Here is a 22,619-nt window from a genome sequence, read left to right as displayed (position 1 = left end):
AATCATCATACAAAACGAAGGACTACTCAAGGAACTGGTGGATATTCATAGACTAAAAGGTATGTGGAGACTTGAACTTATATATCACTCAGAAGTCTATTTATCTCCTATCTTGAGACAAAAGTCGTTTTGCTATATGGACTTAGAATACACACATTTGGTATTTCGAGCCGAGTTTACTCGCCCATCTATTTCTCGAAATATGTGTTGGTAAAGCTTTCGCTTTATCCAAGTTCATCTTTACCTAGTGAAGAAAGTCATGTTATGTTTCAATCACTTTGAAAATTGCTCTGACGAAAAATAGTTTGTGAATAACAACTATATAACGTCTTCTGAGAATGTTTCAATGATTGAAATGAGAGTTTAGACTATATAACCATTTGGAGGATATAAGCATTGTTGTGGAAACACATATATGTATAAGTCCTTATTGCTTGAACCGAAGTTTGCGAACTTTGTTGATCAAGTGAACCGGAGAAGTGCGTGAGCTAAGTCCACGAACCCAGTCCGCGAACTGGCGAAGTTCTCAAACCTGAGAATTTCTGCTGGAGTTTGTAAACTCCAGCTTGGACCTTAAGTCCACGAACCTAGTACGCGAACTTGAGTAGGTTATGTCTAAAAACGATGTTTAGTGAACTTATCTTTATAAACTAAGGAATGCAATTGCAAATCGTGGCTATAGAGTTCATGAACTGATTCATGTGAATCAAATCGGTTTTGCTTCAATTATGTCTTGTGTAGTACATAAGATTTCCTTGCAATTGAACAACTCTATAACTAGTTCATTTGAGTCATTGAACTAGTTATGGTGAAGAAGAGTATGGTTGATATAAAAGTGATCATATGGCTAACCATTTGGTTAGCTATTGTTCAACCAACTAATGTACACGTTTGGGTACGGTTACACAATCCCATGAACGTGCATTTCATTTGTGTATAACAAGCTATGTTTTCGATCTAACGGTTGATAAATATTAGCTTGAATCTAATCAGGATTTCATCTAATGGTGAATATTGAATGCTTTGTTACCAAGTTAACATTGATTGAAAAACATGATTTGAAAGACTAAATAAGGGAGAACTCTAGCAACTGAGAAAACTAATCCCCACACATTATGTGTGATACTTGTTGTGCTAAGCTAGAGTTGATTCTCCTTTAACCTTTGGTTTCTTCTTATAAACCAGGTTAACGACTTAAAGACTTCATTGGGATTGTGAAGCCAGACCGATACTACTTTTCTTGTAGTTTTGTGATCTGATCTTGCTGTTTCTATCGTACGAGTACAATTGTAATAATTGGCTTGAGATTTCTATCTCCGATAGGCAAGATAAAAAGAAATCACAAACATCGTCGTCTCATCGTTTGTGATTCAACAGTATCTTTTTTCGCTGCGTCGATTAAGAATATTGTGAGGTTATTGATAATACTAGGATGTTCTTCGGGAATATAAGACCGGTTTATCCATTAGTTCTTGTTTACCTTGATTTATCAAAATACGGAACAAACTCATAGGTATATTTCTGGGAGATGGATTTATCTATTATTGTAGATTTTTCTCTATGATACAAATTTGTTTATTAAAGTCTTCGACTTTGGGTCGTAGAAACTCTTAGTTGTGGGTGAGATCAGCTAAGGGAATCAAGTACGTAGTATCCTGCGAAGATCAGAGATGTAGGAGCATAACTGTACCTCAGATCAGTGTGACATTGGTTGGGGTTCAACTACAGTCCAGGACGAATTTAGTTTGGAGTAGGCTAGTGTCTGTAGCGGCTTAATACTGTGTGTGTTCAATCTGGACTAGGTCCCGGGGTTTTCTGCATTTGAGGTTTCCTCGTTAACAAAATTTCTGGTGTCTGTGTTATTTTTTTTCCGTATTATATTTGTTTATATAATTGAAATAATACAGGTTGTGCGTTGTTCAATCAATTAGAATATCCGACCTTTTGGTTGTTGATTTAAATTGATTGACACTTGGATATTGGTCTTTGGTACCATCCAAGTTTATCTCTCTTGTATTTAAATTGAGACTCGCAATTTGCTTGAGTAAGATTTAAATCGAGAGATAGAGATAAAAACTCTTTGATATACTTTTTATCTAGATTGAATCTGACTGTATAGTTGATTCTCTAGAAAGTATATTGGAGTTTGTCCATACAGATTGCTAAGCGAAATATTGGGTGTGGTTGTTAGACCCCCGCTTTTTCAATTGGTATCAGAGCAGGCAAACACGTTTAAGACCTTACAAGTATGTATTTGTAGAGATCTGACTCAATGTACATGAGTAGTATCTCTGATAAACGCATCACCAGAAATAATAGTTTTGTCTCGTCTAATTCTATTAAAGTGAAAGATTTTTTCAATCTCAAATATAGAGGAACTTTGTGTTCAAACAAGACAGACAGGCTCCGACATGTGACTTTCCGATAACCCTTCAAAAGAGTCTATCTCTCTAAATGAACGGGAAACAGCTGAAGAGAGTAACTTGATTCTTAATCTTGCTAGAATCCAAGCTAATAGATTTAATCGGTTAAAACATCATGTCGATGGTCTTCTTGGTGTTGTAAGGAACTGCAATTTCAAAGAAAATACTGAAGATCACGGTTCACGTATGGTTCTCGATGCAAGCCTCAATAAGGATGCTTTGGAAATAGAACATCGCTTGAGTAAACTCTCTATTCAAAGATGCTCTAAGCAGTCTATTGATGATATGAGAAATAACCTGATGGAGATAATTGAAGGGTATAAAGAAATTGTCGACAGGTTGTCATCCTCCTCAAGTCAAAAATCTTCTAGTAAGAACTCAAACTATATCTCATATTTTGATGACACTAAGTTTTATGATAATTTATCACATCAAAAGGGATCCCTCTCTAGATTCAGAAGTTAAAAGAGACGCGATCATAAACACAATTCTTTTAATGAGCCTAAAGCTCATACTTGTGCTAATTAATCACAAGGGATAAGAACTTGCTCATAAAAATCTTGTTGAGCAAAATGTGTAAAAATCAGGTATACTATGGTAATTTTGTATTCTGATTAGTTAAGCTATCTTCTTATCATCTATAGCTAAACTAGTGTCTGCATACAATATTGCATAAAAATTATTTACTTTTATTTGCAGTTTTCCTCGTCAACAAAATCTTGCTGTGTCATTTACTTTTATTTTCGGCATTATAATTGTTTTATTATAATTAAAGTAAATTACACAAAAGTTAATTCCTATTTACTTGATAAGCAATCCTATTGTGTTTGGTTAAGTAGAACCTTTGTATCAAGTAAACATACTTCGTTGTTGTATTGTCTCGATCTCGTATCCATAGACGATCACACGAAGTGTGAACCGATTAGTTGTATTGTCTCGAATCAGTCCATAGACAATCACTTTTGGAGAAAGGACTTATAGGCAGGAAAAGTTTTATCTTGAGATATATTTGGGTACCCTCGACTTTTCAATTGGTATCAGAGCAGGCAAACACGAAAAGATCTAACAATCTGTGTTTGGTGCGATCCAACCTATAAGAAATGGGCCAAGGAAAAGTTAAGCGAGAGCGAAAACTAAAGAAAGGATCAATTAACGTGTCACAAGATGTGTTCTCTAAAGAGAGTGTCTCTCAATCTCAGGTTGTTCAAATGATGAATCCTCTAGCGAGGCATTTCTGAGTTCCATTATTGAGATCTCTGATTAAAGATCAAGTGTGAAAACTTCTGAACTAAAATAAATGAGTAATCAATTTCTTTTCTACTCAAATGAACTTCTCTCGACTCTTGAAAGAGAACAAGATTTAACATTGAAATTTGAAATACTCTACAAAGAGCATGAATCGCTAAAAGAAGAATTCATACAACAAGCCTATAAGTACGAAAAAAAGGTGAGCGGTTGAACACCATCATGTAGAGACTTGTGAAAAAGATCTGAAAAGATTTCAAGAAAATATCTGTCTTTTGAAGAAAGAGCTTGATGACTCTAAAAAAAATTGGAACTCTCAACAAGAGTACTTTAAGGAAAAGGAAGAAAATCTTCTTCTTAATATAAGTTGTTTAGAGAAATCTCTCAATATTTCTCTAAATGAAAACATTTCATTAAAAGAGGAAATCTCTTTGTTGAGAAAAATGAATGCAATTTCAAATAACTTATCTTCTTTATTGGAGTCAGGAAGAAATCATGGAGAAATGCATGGTTTAGTATTTGAAGGGAATAATGCTATTGTTTCTAACAAAGAAACCAAGTTTGTCAAATCTGCATGTACCCAAGCAGAGGAGTCTTCAAAAGAAAATCCTCAATACAGCTGTTCGGAAGTTTGCAGGAAAGAACAATCAGTTGATGATCAATCACTCCAGAAGAAGGAGAGTGATGAAGAAGAAGAGAAATCAAAGCTAAGGAAAGTAAAGAAAGATAAAGTAACTTTCAACGATCTTGCACAAGCAGGTAACTTCAAACCTTAAAACTCCCGTAATAAAAGATGTTGTTATTCTTGTGGTAGTAAAAAACATGTTCAAAAATCGTTCAAGATTCGTAAGATGAAAAATGCTCTTCGGTTCAATTCGTAAGAATTGGGAGAAATAAACCTTGATCCTCATCTCTTATCAAACAGAGTAAAGAACTATTATTCTGATCTTTGGTTTATCCAACATATACCAAAATCATTTAAAAAGGGGCATAAGAAAAATGAGGTCAAACAGGTAAGATTTGCCTCTCATTCCTTCAAAGAATCGGTCTCTGAACCCTTTCTAGATTATGATGACATATCATATCTCAAGAAATGAAAGAGAAAGACCTGTCAAAAATAATGCACTGTTGCATGTGAACAAATATTCCTGTACCCGAACACTCTTGTGTTATAGGAATTTGTTTATAAATGGGTATTTTTTATTATTTCCTTCTGAGAAAGATTACCGAAAAATCTTTGTATATATATAAAGGTTTACTTTTTAATAAAGGTTAAGATCTTATAAAGACCCTATTCTTGTTCGAAATCTTCATGGTTCCTGAACAATGAATGATTTAAATAATGTTATATCTGATTTGATATATTCCTGTAGATTTCATGATCTAATAACTAGAAAAATTCATATAATTATCTTTACTAAGAATAAGAGGTCGTACAACGAATTTGTGGGAGAATAATGTATCCAGGAATTGGAAAGTGTCTTGGACTCCTCTAACAAAGGGAAGTTTGAAATCTGCTCTGAATTGTGCGCATATCAAATCATGCCCTCTCATTTTGAAGTAAGGGCCACGAGTCTGTGTGAAGGAGTTCTCGAACTAATTGGACGAAAGGAACTTTTGAAGGAATTATCCTCTGTTGCTCGAAAAGAAATTATTTTTCATGTTGTTTGCTGGGCGTCTTACAGAGACTTTCGTGATCTTCAAATGATTAGTTTTCACTCCAACAATCTTGAAATGTTTGAATAAAACCTTGATGAAATCATGGAAACAGAAGATAACAAGGATGAATGAGTACAACTACTTATTCTAGTAAAATAGACATCAATTTTTGATTTCTTTCATTGATTGTATTGGTCTATTATGAGTAAAACTATTATGAATAAAATTATTTGATTGGTAATTTTTCTTGTGATAGTTTTCACATAGTCTGTGCTTAATTGCTTTTATCTTATTGCTGTGTATGTTTATGAGATGTATGTTTTCGGTTTTACTACCTTAATATTCGATCTCATATATTGTGTACCCTTATGGTTTGGGTGACTTTTTGATTTAGCGGGATTAAGTTCTAGCCCTAGTAGGTAGGCTGTATCAAAGGATCATGAGGGTTTCTAATAGAAACAGTATGTGAAAAAGTCACAATATGTTGAGTCGGTTTTGGTTTAGCATAAAAGCATATGTGTTTCGACGGTTTTCAACTTTTTCTTGCAATTGTTAAAACCGGTTTTCAACCTTTCTATAGTAAAGGTTGAGGTGTGTTGTTATTATTTTGTTTATGCATAAGGATGACAACGTGGTGATATTTCGGTATCAATTCTCCCTGGACGAAGATGCTATCATATTGGAGAAGTGGATGCGAAATTTGAGGTAACAATCTTGTTAGTTAATTGTTTTCCTGTTTAAGAAAACCCTGAGTTTATATTATATATATTTGTTTGTTTTACTTAACAAAATTTAGGTTCAATTGATATTTATTCCATGATGTGTGTGTGGATGTGTGTTTCAAGTGATTCCTCTTAAGAAAAACTATTGTTATCTTGCTTTATTGTGTGGTATCAATCGTTTAGGCTTACAAAATTTCGGTACAATTGATGTGTGTGTGATTCAATTGGTTCCGGTTAAGAAAAAAATATTGTTATCTTGATTTTGTATGGTATCAATGGTTTAGGATTACAAAATTACAGTGCAATTGCGGTGCTTTTAATGTCTATATTGTTTCAATTGCTTCCGGTTGAGGTGAATAATTATGCAAGTTGATTTATTTTGGTTTGTATGAATTATTTATGGCTTAACGAAATAATATGTGTACGGGATGAGTTGTTTAGTCCAATTCGATTTCGGATAAGAAACTAAGTTAATTCTGATCTTGGTTTGTCCTATCAAAGTGAGGTTTCGGTTACTCAAGTTTAATCGAATGCCTAAACAAGGAAATGCTAGTTAACTAACCTAGTGTTTGGCTTGTTTTAAAATTGAAAGGTCTAAGTTTATGGATAATTAGAACCTGATGAGAAAAATGGAGTTTATCTTTATTTTGGTCTTATCGAATTAAGCGGTTGTTCTTGAACAATCAGTTTAGCAAATGGACTAATGTGATTACTTGTTTTTGGTTTTCTAAACTAAATGGGAAAATTGTTTCGGGAAATTGTTTCCTTGGTAACATATCAAAAGAAAACTACTTGTAGTTTCGGTTTTGATAGTGGTTATCAGAACATGATGTGTGGAACCCTCGTGCCTAACTCTATAGGTTTGCAAGTCTATTATGAGATTTGTAAGATTCTTTTCGTGTTGTCCTTTATTTTTTCGTTTCTTTATCATTTTTGTGACAAAAAGGGGGAGAAATATATGGAGTAAACAGGTGATGCTGGTATTGATTTTATATTGATTGGCATCGCTAGGGAAAAGAACATTGTTACTTGAATGTTTTATCCAATGAAAGAGTGAAAGCACAGACTAAGGGGGAGTAACATGTCATATTGATTGGTATAAGAAAGACGTGCGGATTGAATATATACCTATCTTCCTTAGGGGGAATATTTGCTTTGTTATTATAATGTCAACATCGGCATTTTCAAGGATTGAATGTAAGCAATTTTATTGTGTTGTTGAATCGGGAATCAAGCGGAGTGTAATGAATTCTTGTAATTTGTTTATCCATATGATGTAAGAGTTTTGTCACTAAAATTGACAAAGAGGGAGATTGTTAGAGCATTGCTCGGTTGAACCCACCAAGCGTTGGTATCTCAAGTTTGGTTGTCATATTTTAGTGAATCAAAACTCATGTTAAGAGTGCTTGATTATGTACTATAGTTAAACTTCGTAGAGGTTATCTTGAAAGTATTAGGATATGAGACATTACAAGTATTGCGAAGTCTTGAAGATGTGAAGAAGCAAGTATCTACAACGACAACAATCATCCTTCCACTTGAGGTTAGTGATATTTGACTTGAACTGTTTCATTCCCTAACATATCTTTCAAGTCGTGCATATTGAAAACATAACTGCGAAGCATATATGAACTCTAGATAGACATAATATTAAGGAATACAATACGAGGTTTATTTCTTAACCATGAAACTTTGTAGATAAGACATCGCCATAATCATTTGAATGCTATTGTGATTATGTATGGATATGAGGTGAGGATTTCATCCTAGGGAAAAATGTTTACATGTGTTCTAAGGAAGTAAGTTCAGAAACTTGTTTGTGAACCTAAAAAGAAATTTCCAGGAGTTATTGGTTTTGTTATTCATTGCATATCTTATGAACAACCAATATGTGTGATAGAGTATAACCGCTCACAACTTGTTGTGTTCTTGGTAGAACTATTCACAAAGTACTGACTTATGTATTGGTATAACTTTTATTAGTAAAACCAATCTTAAGTAATCACATGTGGTATGATCGGATTATGTATGACCTTGGAGAAAGGGAACCGATCCTAGTAAGGGAAAGGGAACCGAACCTTGTAAGGGAAAGGGAACAGATCCTAGTAAGGGAAAGGGAACCGATCCTTGTAAGGGGTGCAGTACATCAAGGGGAACCAATCCTTGTATGGGGTGCAACAAGGTTTATAGCAGAAAGGGGAACCGATCCTATGGACATGTGCAACACATATAAGTTAGATACCATATATATGTGAGGAACCGATCCTAGTACCTAGTCAACCGAATCTTTGGGAAGCTAGTGTGACTATGTATAGTACTCACATGGAGGTATAACCGAAAATTGTTTTGGTAGAACCGTTAAACCCATGATTGTGATTGAATGTTGGTTTGATCAATCACATAGTTCTTGAAAGTCAGATGAACCAATTCTAAACTTGTTTGGAAGTGTGGAAAATCGGTTTCAAGGTTGTAAGTGTGAAAGAGAACTTACAAAGTAAAGATGTTGACAAACTTTGAACACGTGCTGTGAATGTTTATTTCTATAATTGTTCAAAGATATTCCTTAACGGCTAAGGGAAGAGAATCCCAGGACCGAAACATGAGTAAGTTAAGAATCTTTTAATTAAGGTTATTAATTTCATTTTGTAGGGAAATTACAGAATTAGTAATGTGCATTTACTAATTAGATTTTCCGAGTGATTTCGATCGTTATTTTTGGACAGAGCATTTCAAGGAATTATGGAAACCGAACTTATGCTTTAATGAATATCTTGAGAATATTTTCGGTTTTGGAAATTACTTGGTGTCCAAACTTCCTTGTTTATAAATACACGAAGTTTTCCTTTCTAGCAAACTAATCCTTCGTAACAACAGATTTACTCTTTTGTTGTTGTTACTGGTGTAGCCGCCTATCGGAGAGGAGAGTAATCTAATTAGGTGAAATCTCTTACGGCCTCTCAGTTTAAAGTCTTCTTTGGGATTGAGAATCTCTAGCACGACCCGCTGGTAGGAAACTAGATAATTGTTGTTTTTCTTTGTTTTCAATTGATCTGATTGACCAAAGGTGGTTGAAATATGATTGCACCTAGTTTGTTTATTATTGAGAATCTTTTCTTCTGATATAAGATTCACTCAAACTAGTTCATAGTTTCGACAGAGATCTTTAGATTGTTGTTTGTTCTAAAGACGATCTTGTGATAATCCATTGTTAACAGAATCCGTTCTGTGCGTGATTGATCACAAGAGATTCAAGTGATTGTGTGCAGGTTTTTATTGAAGATTTAAGTAAACATACTTGATAAGCAATCCTATTGTGTTTGTTTAAGTCCGAACCTTTGTATCAAGTAAACATACTTCATTGTTGTATTCTCTCGATCTCGTATCCATAGACAATCACACGAAGTGTGAACAAATTAGTTGTATTGTCTCGACTCAGTCCATAAAAAATCACTTTCGGAGAAAGGACTTATAGGTAGGAAAAGTTTTAGCTTGAGGTATATTTGGGTACCCTCGCCTTTTCAGTTTCTCTCTTTGAAATTCTTATTGCCTGCTACACTTGTGCTCTAAACTTCTTCACCAAGGTCATGGAATTTACTGAGCCATGTATGAGTCTCTCATGTAGCAAAAGTTTTTGTCGTTTTATTCTTTGAGGGACATGTTGTGTTCGTATGTGTACACGGTTACCATCACGGGTCAATAGAAACCATACATACCAAACCTCTGAGTCACGATTGCTTACTCTAGGTTATCTTGTTTTGTCAAGAAATGTCTTCCCCTTCACGAGCTTGTGGTTTTTCTAGAGGCTTTCTTGCTACAGGTATTGGTTTTAAGTCCAAATGGAGGAAGAAAAGAACCCTTGTTGAAGATGATCATCCCAATGCTTCATGTTACTATGCCTACTCGCATGAGGATATTGAGAATGGGGATGTGATATCTGCTGAAGTGGTTCATGACTTTCTTAAATATTACAAGGAAGAAAAATCGCAAACTTGATGGTACCTTGAACAGTCTTGACGTGTTAAAAACTGAGTTGGAAAAGGTTACATCTGACCTTGGTCTCATGAAAACACAAATTAAAGACCTTCTCAATTAAGACATCTTTTCTAAAGTTGCAGTAGATGTTGTCGATCACAAGTTCAACGATTTCAAGACTCATGAGGATCCAGAACTTTCTATATAACTTCAGTTCGTGTTCGACATTGGCATCGAAGTGTTTTAGTTTAGTTTTGATTTTCTTTGCCTAGTAAATCTTCTATTTTTCTTGTTTTTCCTAGAAGAATAACTAGAGTTTGGAATAACCATTATTGTGATTACATATAGCTATTCCAACGTTTTCATCTTCATATTTTTAGATTTATTTGTTTAAATTCTAAATTGTTTGTAAGATGATTTTTGCAGTATTAATCTTTATGATTTCATATATTGCAATATTGTTATGGGATATGTGTGTTTACGTCCGTGAACTTTATTTTCCCATACTTTGTCAAAAGTAAAGTCGTTCGTGAATTGATATGTATGTATTGATGAAAGAATGAATTGACTTTTGACAAATACAAAAGTTAAGCCTATTATGTCAATTTTTGATGGAAGATAGGTTAAAATCTTTTGTGTTCAAGGATTATGTCTTTTGGATGTCATTGTGCAAATGGTGATGGAAAATAGAACGAGTCCTTGATTATTCCACGGTATTAGGTCGATCTCTGATCCACAATTTCTGTACATACTGTGTTGTTCCATAAGGTGTCTTATGTTGAGCTCTATCGACTGAGTCATTGTTTTGGCATAGTTGTTGTTCCATGAGATACTTTGTGTCGAGCATGACCAATTAAATTGATTACCTTTGTGATTAGTTTGGTTGTGTATTTCGATTAGATTAATTATGGGTTTTCTTGTGATTAATCTAATTGAGTTTTTTTTTAAGTCTCCATAAGTTTACTTGTGTTGAGCATTTCCGATTAAGTTAATCATGGGTTCTTTTATGATTAATTTAATATATTGGATTCAAATTCATACTTGTTTGTGATTTGTTATGTCCAAAGAAATCCTTCTTTTCTTCTTGATATTAAGGTCGCTCTTGTTGTTCTTTCGGGAATGACATATTATAGGGGAGAATTCTTTTGAACTTGTGCTTAATTGCCAAATCGCTGTGGGGAGTGCGGTTGTAGAATATTATAGGGGTTATCTTGTATCTTTAAACTCCTTGATGAATGAATTTAGCTTCGGCTTTATGATTGCATCTAAATAAGATGATATATGCTTTCTTTTGGTCATGAAATGTCTCTTTTGGAAATTTCGTTAGGATCCCGTTCTTGTACCTTTGCCAATTTTATTGACAAAAAGGGAGAGAATTAATATGTAGTTCACACTACAAATACATATGGTTTTCGGATCATTATGTAAGGGGGAGTGGTTTCCATGTGAGATGGAGTATTGACTAAGAAGGAGTGACATATCACCATAGTATTGTTTTTAAAGTTGTGATACAATTGAACTTTGACGATGTGTAATGATACTATGACACTGTATAACAATAATTGAGAACTCTTGTTTTCTCGTTGTTATAGCTACGGATTTTCAACAACGATGATGCTAAACTTACAACCTTTGGGATCATTGGAGTACTTGGAAGTGACGAAGATTTCGAGTAATGTTGAAGATTAGGCATGTGGAATAGGAGCTACAAAAGTTTATTTATATATTTTTTGTATTCCATATGTATTGATAGTTTTTTCGCTAAAATTGAAAAAGGGGGAGATTGTTAGAGCATTGCTCGGTCGAACTCGCATGCGTTTCTATCTCAAGCATGTTTGTCAATGTTAGTGATCAAAACTATAAGTCTTGATTTCTAGTCTACTATAGCTAAGGTCTCAGACTAGGATAGAAAGTGTAGTTGAGCTCAAGAACTCCATGGAAATCATCATACAAGACGAAGGACTAGTCAAGGAACTGGTGGATCTTCATCGACTAAAAGGTATGTGGAGACTTGAACTTATATATCTCTCAAAAGTCTATTTATCTCCTATCTTGAGACAAAAGTCGTTTTTCTATATAGACTTAGATTATACACATTTGGTATTTCGAGACGAGTTTACCTCGCCTATCTATTTCTCGAAATATGTGTTGGTAAAACTTTCGCTTTAGCCAAGTTCAACTTAACCTAGTGAAGAAAGTCATGTTATGTTTCAATCAACTTTGAAAATTGATCTGGCGAAAAATGGTTTGTGAATAACAATTATATAACGTCCTATGAGAATGTTTCAATGATTGAAATGAGAGTTTATACTATATAACCATTTGGAGGATATAAGCATTGTTGTGGAAACACATATATGTATAAGTCCTTATTGCTTGAACCGAAGTTTGCGAACTTTGTTGATCAAGTGAACCGGAGAAGTGCGTGAGCTAAGTTCGCGAACTGGCGAAGTTCTCAAACCCGAGAATTCCTGTTGGAGTTTGTAAACTCCATCCGCGAACTTGATAGGTTATGTCTAAAAATGATGTTTAGTGAACTTATCTTTATAAACTAAGGAATGCAATTGCAAACCGTGGCCATAGAGTTCATAAACCGATTCATGTGAATCAAATCGTTTTTGCTTCAATTATGTCTTGTGTAGTACATGAGATTTCCTTGCAAATGAATAAATCTCTAACTAGTTCATTTGAGTCATTGGAACTAGTTATGGTGAAGAATAATATGGTTTATATGAAAGTGATCATATGGCTAACCATTGGGTTAACTATTGTTGAACCAATTGATGTACAAGTTTGGGTACGGTTACACAAGCCCATGAACGTGCATTTCATTTGTGTATAACAAGCTATGTTTTCGATCTAACGGTTGATAAATATTAGCTTGAATCTAAACAGGTTTTCATCTAACGATGAATATTGAATGCTTTGTTACCAAGCTAACATTGATTGCAAACCCTGATTTGAAAGACTATATAAGGGAGAACTCTAGCAACTGGGAAAACTAATCCCCACACATTCTGTGTGATACTAGTTGTGCTAAGCTAGAGTCGATTCTCCTTTAACCTTTGGTTTCTTCTTCTAAACCAGGTTAACGACTTAAAGACTTCATTGGGATTGTGAAGCCAGACCGATGCTACTTTTCTTGTAGTTGTGTGATCTGATCTTGTTGTTTCTATCGTACGAGTATAATTGTAATAATTGGCTTGAGATTTCTATCTCCCATAGGCAAGATAAAAAGTAATCACAAACATCTTCGTCTCATCGTTTGTGATTCCACAATATCTTTTTTCTCTGCGTCGATTAAGACTATTGTGAGATGATTGATAATACTAGGATGTTCTTCGGGAATATAATACCTGTTTATCAATTAGTTCATGTTCACCTTGATTTATCAAAAGACGGAACAAACTCATATGTATATTCGTGGGAGACATATTTATCTATTATCGTAGACTTTTCTGTGTGATACAGATTTGTTTTATTAAGGTCGTAGCAACTCTTAGTTGTGGGTAAGATCAGCTAAGGGAATCAAGTACGTAGTATCCTGATGGGATCAGATACGTAGGAGCATAACTGTACCTTGGATCAATGTGAGATTGGTTGGGGTTCAACTACAGTCCAGGACGAAGTTAGTTTGGAGTATTCTAGTGTCTGTAGCGGCTTAATACAGTGTGTGTTCAATCTAGACTAGGTCCCGGGGTTTTTCTGCATTTGCGGTTTCCTCGTTAACAAAATTTCTGGTGTCTGTGTTATTTGTTTTCCGTATTGTATTTGTTTATATAATTGAAATAATACAGGTTGTGTGTTGTTCAATGAATTAGAATATCCGACCTTTTGGTTGTTGATTTAAATTGATTGACACTTGGATATTGGTCTTTGGTACCATCCAAGTTTATCTCTCTTGTATTTAAATTGAGACTCGCAGTTTGCTTGAGTATGATTTAAATCGAGAGATAGAGATAAAAACTCTTTGATATACTTTTTATTTAGATTGATTCTGACTGTATAGTTGATTCTCTAGAAAGTATATTAGAGTTTGTCCACACAGATTGCTAAGCGAAATATTGGGTGTGGTTGTTAGACCCCCGCTTTTTCAGATACAGTTTTTGAATGTAACTTCTACACGAGTTTAATGGAGTACAATTGTTTTCACACTTGTTGCATATATGCTTCCTCTGTCCCACAATAGGTGGTAGTTCAAATTTATGAATTATTAAAGAAAGGAGGAGGGAGGATTATTTTGAAGTATTTTTATAATTATACCCTTATGAATAATAATTGGTAAAATTTAGAAATGATTTATTTCTCAATACCATGGATATTTGTAAACTTTATACCATTGAAAAACATTTTAAAAAACTAACATAACGAATATAAACATGTATGGGCTATCAAATTATATATATTTATTATACTAACAATAATTAATTAAAAAGGAAGTTTATAAATATCCCCTTTAATAATGATATATAGGTCAGTTATTAGTATGACATAATTTATAAATAAATAAATCATCTATTGAAGGACGGAGAAAGAAAAGAATGGAGGTAGTAGAAAATAGATGTTTTTGATATCCCCAATTAGGGGACAACAAAATTTATAAAAAAGATTTCTAATTTATTGCAAGTTTGTTACATTAATATTGTATAAGTGGAAGTGTGACTCATATCAATTTGAACATAATTGTGTAGCAACAGAAAAATGACAATATATCATCTCATACAAGTGTGACATTAAATAAGAAGTTACACATATTTAAGAATGAACATAATGGGTAATTTACTTCAATTGTACCCGATTTCAATGAAGACATGGGAGTATTAGAGTCTATTGAAGACCGGAATGCGTCAAACGAAGGAACAGTGATTGGGTATATGCAAGAGGGAAGAAGAAGGAATAGTGATTGGGTATAATTGAAACCGGGGTTATGTATTTTTTTTGTTTATTTTTGCAAAAATAATATATTGTCATTCAAAGTATATTCTCTTTCCTCCGTTAAAACCTTGAGGCCGTGTTTGAGAGCTTTGACTACATAAAGCTTAGTTAGGGAATTTTTTCTCTAACTTGAGCAGGATTATCTCAAGATGTATTAATAAAGATGATGTTTGTCTTTCCGTTATATCCATCACGGGTTTATCATGTATTATGTTTGTCTCTCCATATTTTAAATCTGTATTTTTATAAAATAATTATGTATTATGGATAAAATTATCGGAGAAAAAAATAAAAACATAACAATAAAGTTAAAAAAATTGAAAATATTTTGATTAATTAAAATAACTACCTCTATAACCGTCTAACCCAGACAAGGATATTGGTATCCTGGCTATTTGGAGAATAGCATAACCTTGCTTTTTTAGCTTCCTAAAATCAAGGAAGATTTAGTTATTCATATCCTAGACTAGAATTATAACAAGACAAACATAATTTAAATGTATTTTCTTGATAACCCAACCTAGGAAAGTCATTTCCAAGGGGCCAAACACGACCTAAATGTTTCTTTATTAAACTCTGGTCACGCGGATCACCAAAAATCATAGACTTCGTTCTTTAGTTTTGTCCCTTTAAGCTGAGGCATGCGAGATTCAAAATCCGATAAAGTCATGAGAAATGATAAGAAAGAAAAATTGCGAAGGAAGTAATTAAATCTTCATGATTTTTTATTATTCTAACCGAGCATAATTCAAACACTATTTTTTTCTGAATATTCTTATTTTTTATTATTCTCATTATCATTCTCTTATTATTATTTTCTGCAGTTTTGTTCCATTGTTGATTCATCCATTAAAGTGGTTGTAACAATTTGGTATGCAGAGCCAGGCTGTGGAAGAAAAGGATAAATCATCAGAAGAACAAGACTCACCATCGCTGGAGACTATTGAACTAGGTCAAAATGCAATTCTTAATAGGTTAAACGATTTGTGTGGACACTTCAAAACCATTTGAGATCATCTTTTGGAAAAATCTTTTAAAGAAAATGTTGAAACCTCTTAAAATCCAAGATACACAAGAGGTGTTCGATTAAATAACGGAAAGGGATTTCAGCAGGTTTCTTCATTTGATTATCAAAAACCCCAAGTGAAACTAGATTTTCCTCACTTTGTTATTGGAGAAGACCCGACTATATATATTTTCAAGGTAGAACCGTGGTTTTTGCCTCAGAGCGAGTTCAATTGGCAGGATATCACCTTGAAGAAGATGCACAATTATGGTTTCAATTGCTTCAGCAGGAAATAGTTTATGTTTCTTGGGAAGAGCACAAATACAACTTATTTGCAAGGTTTGGCGATAATCAGTACCTGGATTTCTTTGGAGAGTTGTCGACGTGAAGCCAAACCAGCACCGTTCAAGAATTTCGAAAAAAAAAAAATCGAAAAGTTATTGGCTAAAGCAGGACTAATACCTCGGCATCAAAAGGTCAGTATGTTTGTTAGCATTGGTATTGATGTGCAAGCAAATAAACCTACAACACTTTCGTATACAATTGGTTTAACACGTCTATTTGAAGCTAGAAACGATTGTAACAAAACAGTCACTTCGTTTGTTCCAAACACAGCTATTCAACCACAGAATACTCCTATTAACACCGGTGAGAAAGATGTCGATTGACGAAATAAACGGAAGAAAAAAGAAAAGGGGTTGTGTTTTAAATGTAATGAAACAATTGTACCTGGACATCAAGCTTTTTGCTATTCAAGCAAATTAATGTTATCTACTAATTTGTAGATGTGTATGTACTTTCACTTGAAGGCTACGATGTTAATATCAACTTTACTTTTTGTTTGCATATTGATTGATGTCATTGGTGATGGATTATTTCACTCACCAAACGTGCAATCATAATAGTATCCCATTCATCAAACCACTCTAGAAGCTTTACAGCCCCCTTCATATATATAATATCAACTGTACTAATTCCCCGCCTAGTGATGTCATCGCTGATCGATGCTCTTTCATATTCAACTCATCAGATTTATCTATTCATTCATCGAACAACTCTACAAGTATCTATTTATTGACTGATAGTCTGATACCATTTCATTTTCCGACAACAAAAAGACTAATTTTATAATCTTCTCAATTATAACTCACGTTCCTTTAATAAAGGTCTCAATCTCATAAAGCTGAACAGTCTATATCTATACACACTATAAATAGCACTTATTCTCTCCTAGATATTCTCATAATCTAAGAAACTTCACATCAAAACATAGCGAAGAAACACAGGAGTTTGAGAAGAAGGAGGAGGACACCCAGAGTGGGTTTTGCAGTTTTGGTTGTGTTATAATGGATCATGGTGAAATATATAAAGTAGCAAGTTTAAGAAGAAATTCATCAGTTTGGAGAAACAATGCAGCTGTAGATATATTCTCAAGATCGTACAGAGATGAAGATGATGAAGAAGCATTAAAATGGGCTGCTTTAGAGAAACTTCCAACTTATAATCGGCTAAGAAAAGGGATTCTTCTCACTGAGAATGGTGAAGAAACTAAAGAAATCGATATTCAGAATCTTGGGTTTCAAGAGAAAAAACAATTGATTGAGAGATTATTAAAAGTTGCAGAGGTTGATAATGAGAAGTTTTTGATTAAACTAAAGAACCGAATTGATAGGTAACTAATAACTCTACCCCCATCTCTCTGTGTTTTTTTTTTTTCTCTTCTTCTCTCTGTTTCTGATGACTCTGTTTTTGAATTGTTTGTTACAGAGTGGGACTTGATCTTCCAACAATTGAAGTAAGATATGAAAATCTAAGTATAGATGCTGAATCCTATGGACAAGGAAGATCTTTACCAACATTACTCAACTCTACTGTCAATGCTCTTGAGGTATGAAAAAGTTAACCGCCAGATGTCGAATTTCTTTTTGAAAGTTTAAATTTTAACCACATGCCGATCAAAAAAAAATAACAATTAACCACACTGACTAGGAAGCTGTGCAAAACCCATTGTGAAGTTCTTTCTCTCCATGGTTTTTCTAACCTTATTTCTCTGCTCTCTCTCTCAAAAAATCTCCATTAAATTTTTAGTATTTCTCATATGTTCTTCAATAATTCAGAATGTAATCATGGGGATTCTAAGTTCTGGGTTTCACAAAACCTAATTAATTTAGATGGATTACTACATCCCACGTCATCAATTTAGGGGATTTCAGATTTTACTGTGAATTTGGGGTTTAAGAAGTTTGGGTTTTGAGGATTTCAGTAGTATATTGATGACATGGGTTGTAGTGATCCATCTAAATTGATTAGGTTTTGTTGATTATTCTCTGTATTTCTCTAAATGCTGATGAAATCTCAAGGCATAAATCTTCCGTCTTGACGGCGGCAGTGTGATTGATTGTGTAATTTTGAATTCATTTTTGCAGGGGTGTTTGACTTTTCTGCATATTCTTCCAAATAGAAAGAAACCATTTTCAATTCTTAATGATGTTAGTGGAATCATCAAACCTAACAGGTAAATTTATCCATGATTTTTAAAAAAATAAAAATTATTTGTTCTGATTTTGTTGATTTTGATTTATTTTATTTTATTTTATTTTGTATAGGATGACATTGCTTTTAGGACCACCAAGTTCTGGAAAGACTACTATGCTCTTGGCTTTGGCCGGGAAGCTTGATAAAGATCTTAAAGTTTCAGGGAGAGTAAGTTATAATGGTCATGGAATGAATGAATTTGTCCCACAAAGAACATCTGCATATATCAGTCAATATGATCTTCATATTGGTGAAATGACTGTCAGAGAAACCTTGGCTTTCTCGGCTCGATGTCAAGGTGCAGGAACTGGTTATGGTGAGTAAATTAGCTGAATTCTGTTGCGTTGCGTACATTATGACATGATTGACACTTTTCTATGAATCTAAACTCTATTGGTTTTGGAACATGGACAGATATGTTGGCAGAGCTTGCAAGAAGGGAAAAGGCTGCAAACATTAAACCTGATCCAGATATTGATGTGTACATGAAGGTAAAGATAGTCTCAGATTTTTTTTCCTTCAAACATTTCTAATTGATGCTGGTGCAGCAAAAACCCGTTTTTCCGATTTCTAGGAGTTTCTCTGTAAGCTCGATTTTATGCCATAATTTTAATCTCCAACAATTTTCACAGGCAGCAGCAATAGATGGTCAAGAAGCCAGTGTAGTTACAGACTACGTTCTAAAGGTATCATCTTGTCACTGCAAAATCATCTATGGTTATGAAGCTTAACGATTTTACTGACTATCATGATTTGTGCTAAATTTTAGATCCTCGGATTGGATATTTGTGCTGATACCATGGTGGGTGATGAAATGTTGAGAGGGATCTCCGGTGGACAAAAGAAACGTGTAACAACTGGTAGAACAACTCATACTTCCTAGTTTAATACCGGCACTAAGATATAGCTTGATTTGGTGAAAGAGTTTTTAGCTGAATTTTTAATTCTAACTTGATAGGGGAAATGTTGGTCGGGCCAGCAAGAGCGTTTTTCATGGATGAGATATCCACAGGTCTAGACAGCTCAACGACATTTCAGATAGTGAATTCACTTAGACAGACAGTTCATATTATGAACGGTACCGCTGTGATATCGCTTCTGCAACCAGCACCAGAAACTTATAACCTCTTCGATGACATTATTCTCCTCTCTGATGGGAAAATTGTTTACCAAGGTCCGCGTGAGAATGTGCTCGAGTTTTTTGAGTCTGTAGGATTCAAATGTCCAGATAGGAAAGGAGTTGCAGATTTCTTGCAAGAAGTAAATCTCTTCCCTAGCTATCTTTCGCTTATCTGTTTGCTTAACAATTTCATGTTGAATTATTTATGTGTGCCCTTTCGGTTCCATCAATTTATAGGTAACGTCAAAGAAAGATCAGCAACAATATTGGGCTCGTAAAGACGAGCCTTACTCTTTCATCACCGTTGAAGATTTCACAGAGGCTTTTAAGTCATTCCACGTTGGTCGAAAATTAGGAGAAGAACTGGCGATTCCATTCAATAAGTCGAAGAGCCACCCAGCTGCTTTGAGCATCGAGAAATATGGAGTTAGCAAGACTGAACTTCTAAAAGCTTGTGCCTCAAGAGAATACCTGTTAATGAAAAGGAATTCGTTCGTTTACATTTTCAAGATGTCCCAGCTCATGTTTATGGCATTTGTTGCGATGACACTGTTTCTGCGTACTGAAATGAAACGAGATAATGTTGTTGATGGTGGGATTTATATGGGAGCTTTGTTTTTCACTCTTATGGTGATTATGTTTAACGGATTTTCGGAGCTTGCCATGGCCGTGATGAAGCTTCCTGTGTTTTACAAGCAAAGGGACCTGCTCTTTTATCCTGCATGGGCATATTCTCTTCCTACATGGATCCTTAAGATACCAATAACATTTGTGGAAGTTGGTGCTTGGGTGTTCATAACTTACTACGTCATTGGATTTGATCCAAATGTCGAAAGGTACTAAAAGTGTACAATAAGTTTCCAAACATGCATTCTATATTTTCCAATTTGTGAAAATGATTATCTGAGTTTTCTTTTGGCAGGTTGCTTAGGCAGTTCTTTCTACTCCTATTTATCAACCAAATGGCTGCTGGACTGTTCCGAGCAGTTGCAGCAGTAGGGAGAAATATGATAGTTGCAAATACAATTGGATCATTTGCGTTACTCATTCTATTGGCTCTCGGGGGATTCATTCTGTCTCAAAGTAATTATACTCCAAATCAAATCAAATAATTTCAATCTCTTTTGTTTTCTTTGTTGTTGTTTTTAGTTGCCTTTCATATTTATAGTTAACTTCCTATGCTACAGATAATGTGAAGAAATGGTGGATTTGGGGATACTGGATATCTCCCCTAATGTATGGGACAAACGCAATACTCGTAAACGAGTTTTATGGGGATCAGTGGAATAAAGTAAGAATTAGAGTTTCAAATATATCGTCAAGGATGAAATTGTCCCAACTGAATTTTCCTCGGCTCAGAACTAACTAATCACTGTTTTGTAGGTTCTTCCCGGTATGAATGAGACACTAGGTGAAGCAGTTATCAAATCTCGCGGATTCTATGCAGATCCATCTTGGTATTGGATTGGAGTTGGGGCGTTGCTTGGATATGTCATCTTATTCAACTTGTTTTTCACTTTGGCTCTTACTTATCTCAACCGTGAGCATCTTCCTACGCTTTCGAAAATTGTGACTAAGGTAGCATTTCTAATGGTGCAATCAAAAGGTAACATTTATAATGGTGCAATCAAATTTGTGCAGCATTTGCAAATTCCCGGGCAGTCATGTCTAATGATTTAGCATCTGGCAAAACTGGAGAAGATATGGAGTCAACCTCCCATAAAAAGGGCTCCACCAGTCATCGAGTCGGAGGTGATTATGATGCAACAAATTCTTGTTTGCTTACTCAATTTATGGTTTAATTTTGTGTATCGAATTTGAGTAAAAATGTAACCGCAGGTGGGACTGAGGATATTAAGAGAAGTATCTCGTCAGCATCATCATCAACAAGGATGGATGCCATTAACGAGGCTAAGGGAAACAAAAAGCGTGGAATGGTTCTTCCATTTCAGCCTCTTTCTATCACTTTTGACAACATTAAGTATTCTGTCGACATGCCACCGGTAAGTTCGATATTCAAAAAGTAATACACTTCTAATTAAGTGATTGTTGGATCTCGAACCTGACACAAACATTGGAAACTCGAAAATAAAATGTGTGGCATTTACTCAGGAAATGAAAGCTGAAGGAGTTACTGAAGACAGGTTGGAGCTTCTAAAAGGTGTCAGTGGAGCTTTTAGGCCAGGAGTTCTTACGGCTTTAATGGGTGTTAGTGGTGCGGGTAAGACTACTCTTATGGATGTTTTGGCGGGACGAAAAACAGGTGGATATACTGATGGAAACATCATGATATCTGGATATCCAAAGAAGCAAGAGACATTTGCTCGCATATCAGGATACTGCGAGCAGAACGATATTCATTCTCCACATGTCACAGTTTATGAGTCTATTGTCTATTCCGCTTGGCTTCGATTACCAAAGGAAGTAAAACCTGAAATAAGAAAGGTTCGCAGTGTGGTGTTTGATTTAGTTCCCGTCGGATAAAGCAAAACCGTTAAGTTTGTTGATAATCATTTTGATACACAAAAATAAATATATTTGGTTATTATTGAGTGCAGATGTTCGTTGAGGAGGTGATGGAGCTCGTCGAGTTGTCTTCACTGCGGGGAGCACTAGTTGGGTTGCCTGGTGTGAATGGTCTATCAACTGAGCAAAGAAAACGATTAACCATTGCTGTTGAGTTGGTTGCGAACCCATCCATTATCTTCATGGATGAGCCGACGTCTGGCCTGGATGCAAGGGCAGCAGCAATTGTGATGAGAGCAGTGAGGAACACTGTGGACACTGGAAGAACTGTTGTTTGCACCATCCATCAGCCCAGCATTGACATATTTGAATCCTTCGACGAGTTATTCCTAATGAAGAGAGGAGGACAGGAAATTTACGCCGGACCATTGGGGCACCATTCTTGCCATCTAATTCGCTATTTTGAGGTGAAGCCTAAAGAATATTTAAGAAATAAACATGCAATTTCTAGTTTATACTTCACATTTAATTACTGA

At 34.7% G+C, this 22,619-nt stretch overlaps 1 protein-coding gene across 2 annotated transcripts in view; it reads left to right on the top strand.

The window, feature by feature from the left end:
- Positions 1-15,119: 15,119 nt before the first annotated feature.
- The window catches only part of LOC113355621 (pleiotropic drug resistance protein 1-like), a 74,852-nt gene continuing 67,352 nt past the window's right edge, over positions 15,120-22,619 (top strand). Inside the window, exons 1-16 of one of the 2 annotated variants that reach the window (XM_026598527.1) lie at positions 16,938-17,634; positions 17,730-17,850; positions 18,389-18,477; positions 18,569-18,813; positions 18,912-18,988; positions 19,130-19,183; positions 19,267-19,357; positions 19,456-19,757; positions 19,855-20,453; positions 20,540-20,700; positions 20,805-20,908; positions 21,001-21,157; positions 21,259-21,369; positions 21,457-21,620; positions 21,730-22,062; positions 22,176-22,550. In XM_026598527.1, the coding sequence (XP_026454312.1) occupies positions 17,309-17,634; positions 17,730-17,850; positions 18,389-18,477; positions 18,569-18,813; positions 18,912-18,988; positions 19,130-19,183; positions 19,267-19,357; positions 19,456-19,757; positions 19,855-20,453; positions 20,540-20,700; positions 20,805-20,908; positions 21,001-21,157; positions 21,259-21,369; positions 21,457-21,620; positions 21,730-22,062; positions 22,176-22,550 (3,309 nt within the window). In that variant the 5' untranslated portion in view covers positions 16,938-17,308. Of the gene's footprint in view, positions 17,635-17,729; positions 17,851-18,388; positions 18,478-18,568; positions 18,814-18,911; positions 18,989-19,129; positions 19,184-19,266; positions 19,358-19,455; positions 19,758-19,854; positions 20,454-20,539; positions 20,701-20,804; positions 20,909-21,000; positions 21,158-21,258; positions 21,370-21,456; positions 21,621-21,729; positions 22,063-22,175; positions 22,551-22,619 lie in introns of both variants that reach the window. The other variant, XM_026598528.1, reaches the window with a different exon arrangement.

This window comes from Papaver somniferum, chromosome 3, assembly GCF_003573695.1.
Source record: "Papaver somniferum cultivar HN1 chromosome 3, ASM357369v1, whole genome shotgun sequence".
NCBI lineage: Eukaryota > Viridiplantae > Streptophyta > Magnoliopsida > Ranunculales > Papaveraceae > Papaver > Papaver somniferum.
This window is presented reverse-complemented; position numbering and strand designations above follow the sequence as displayed.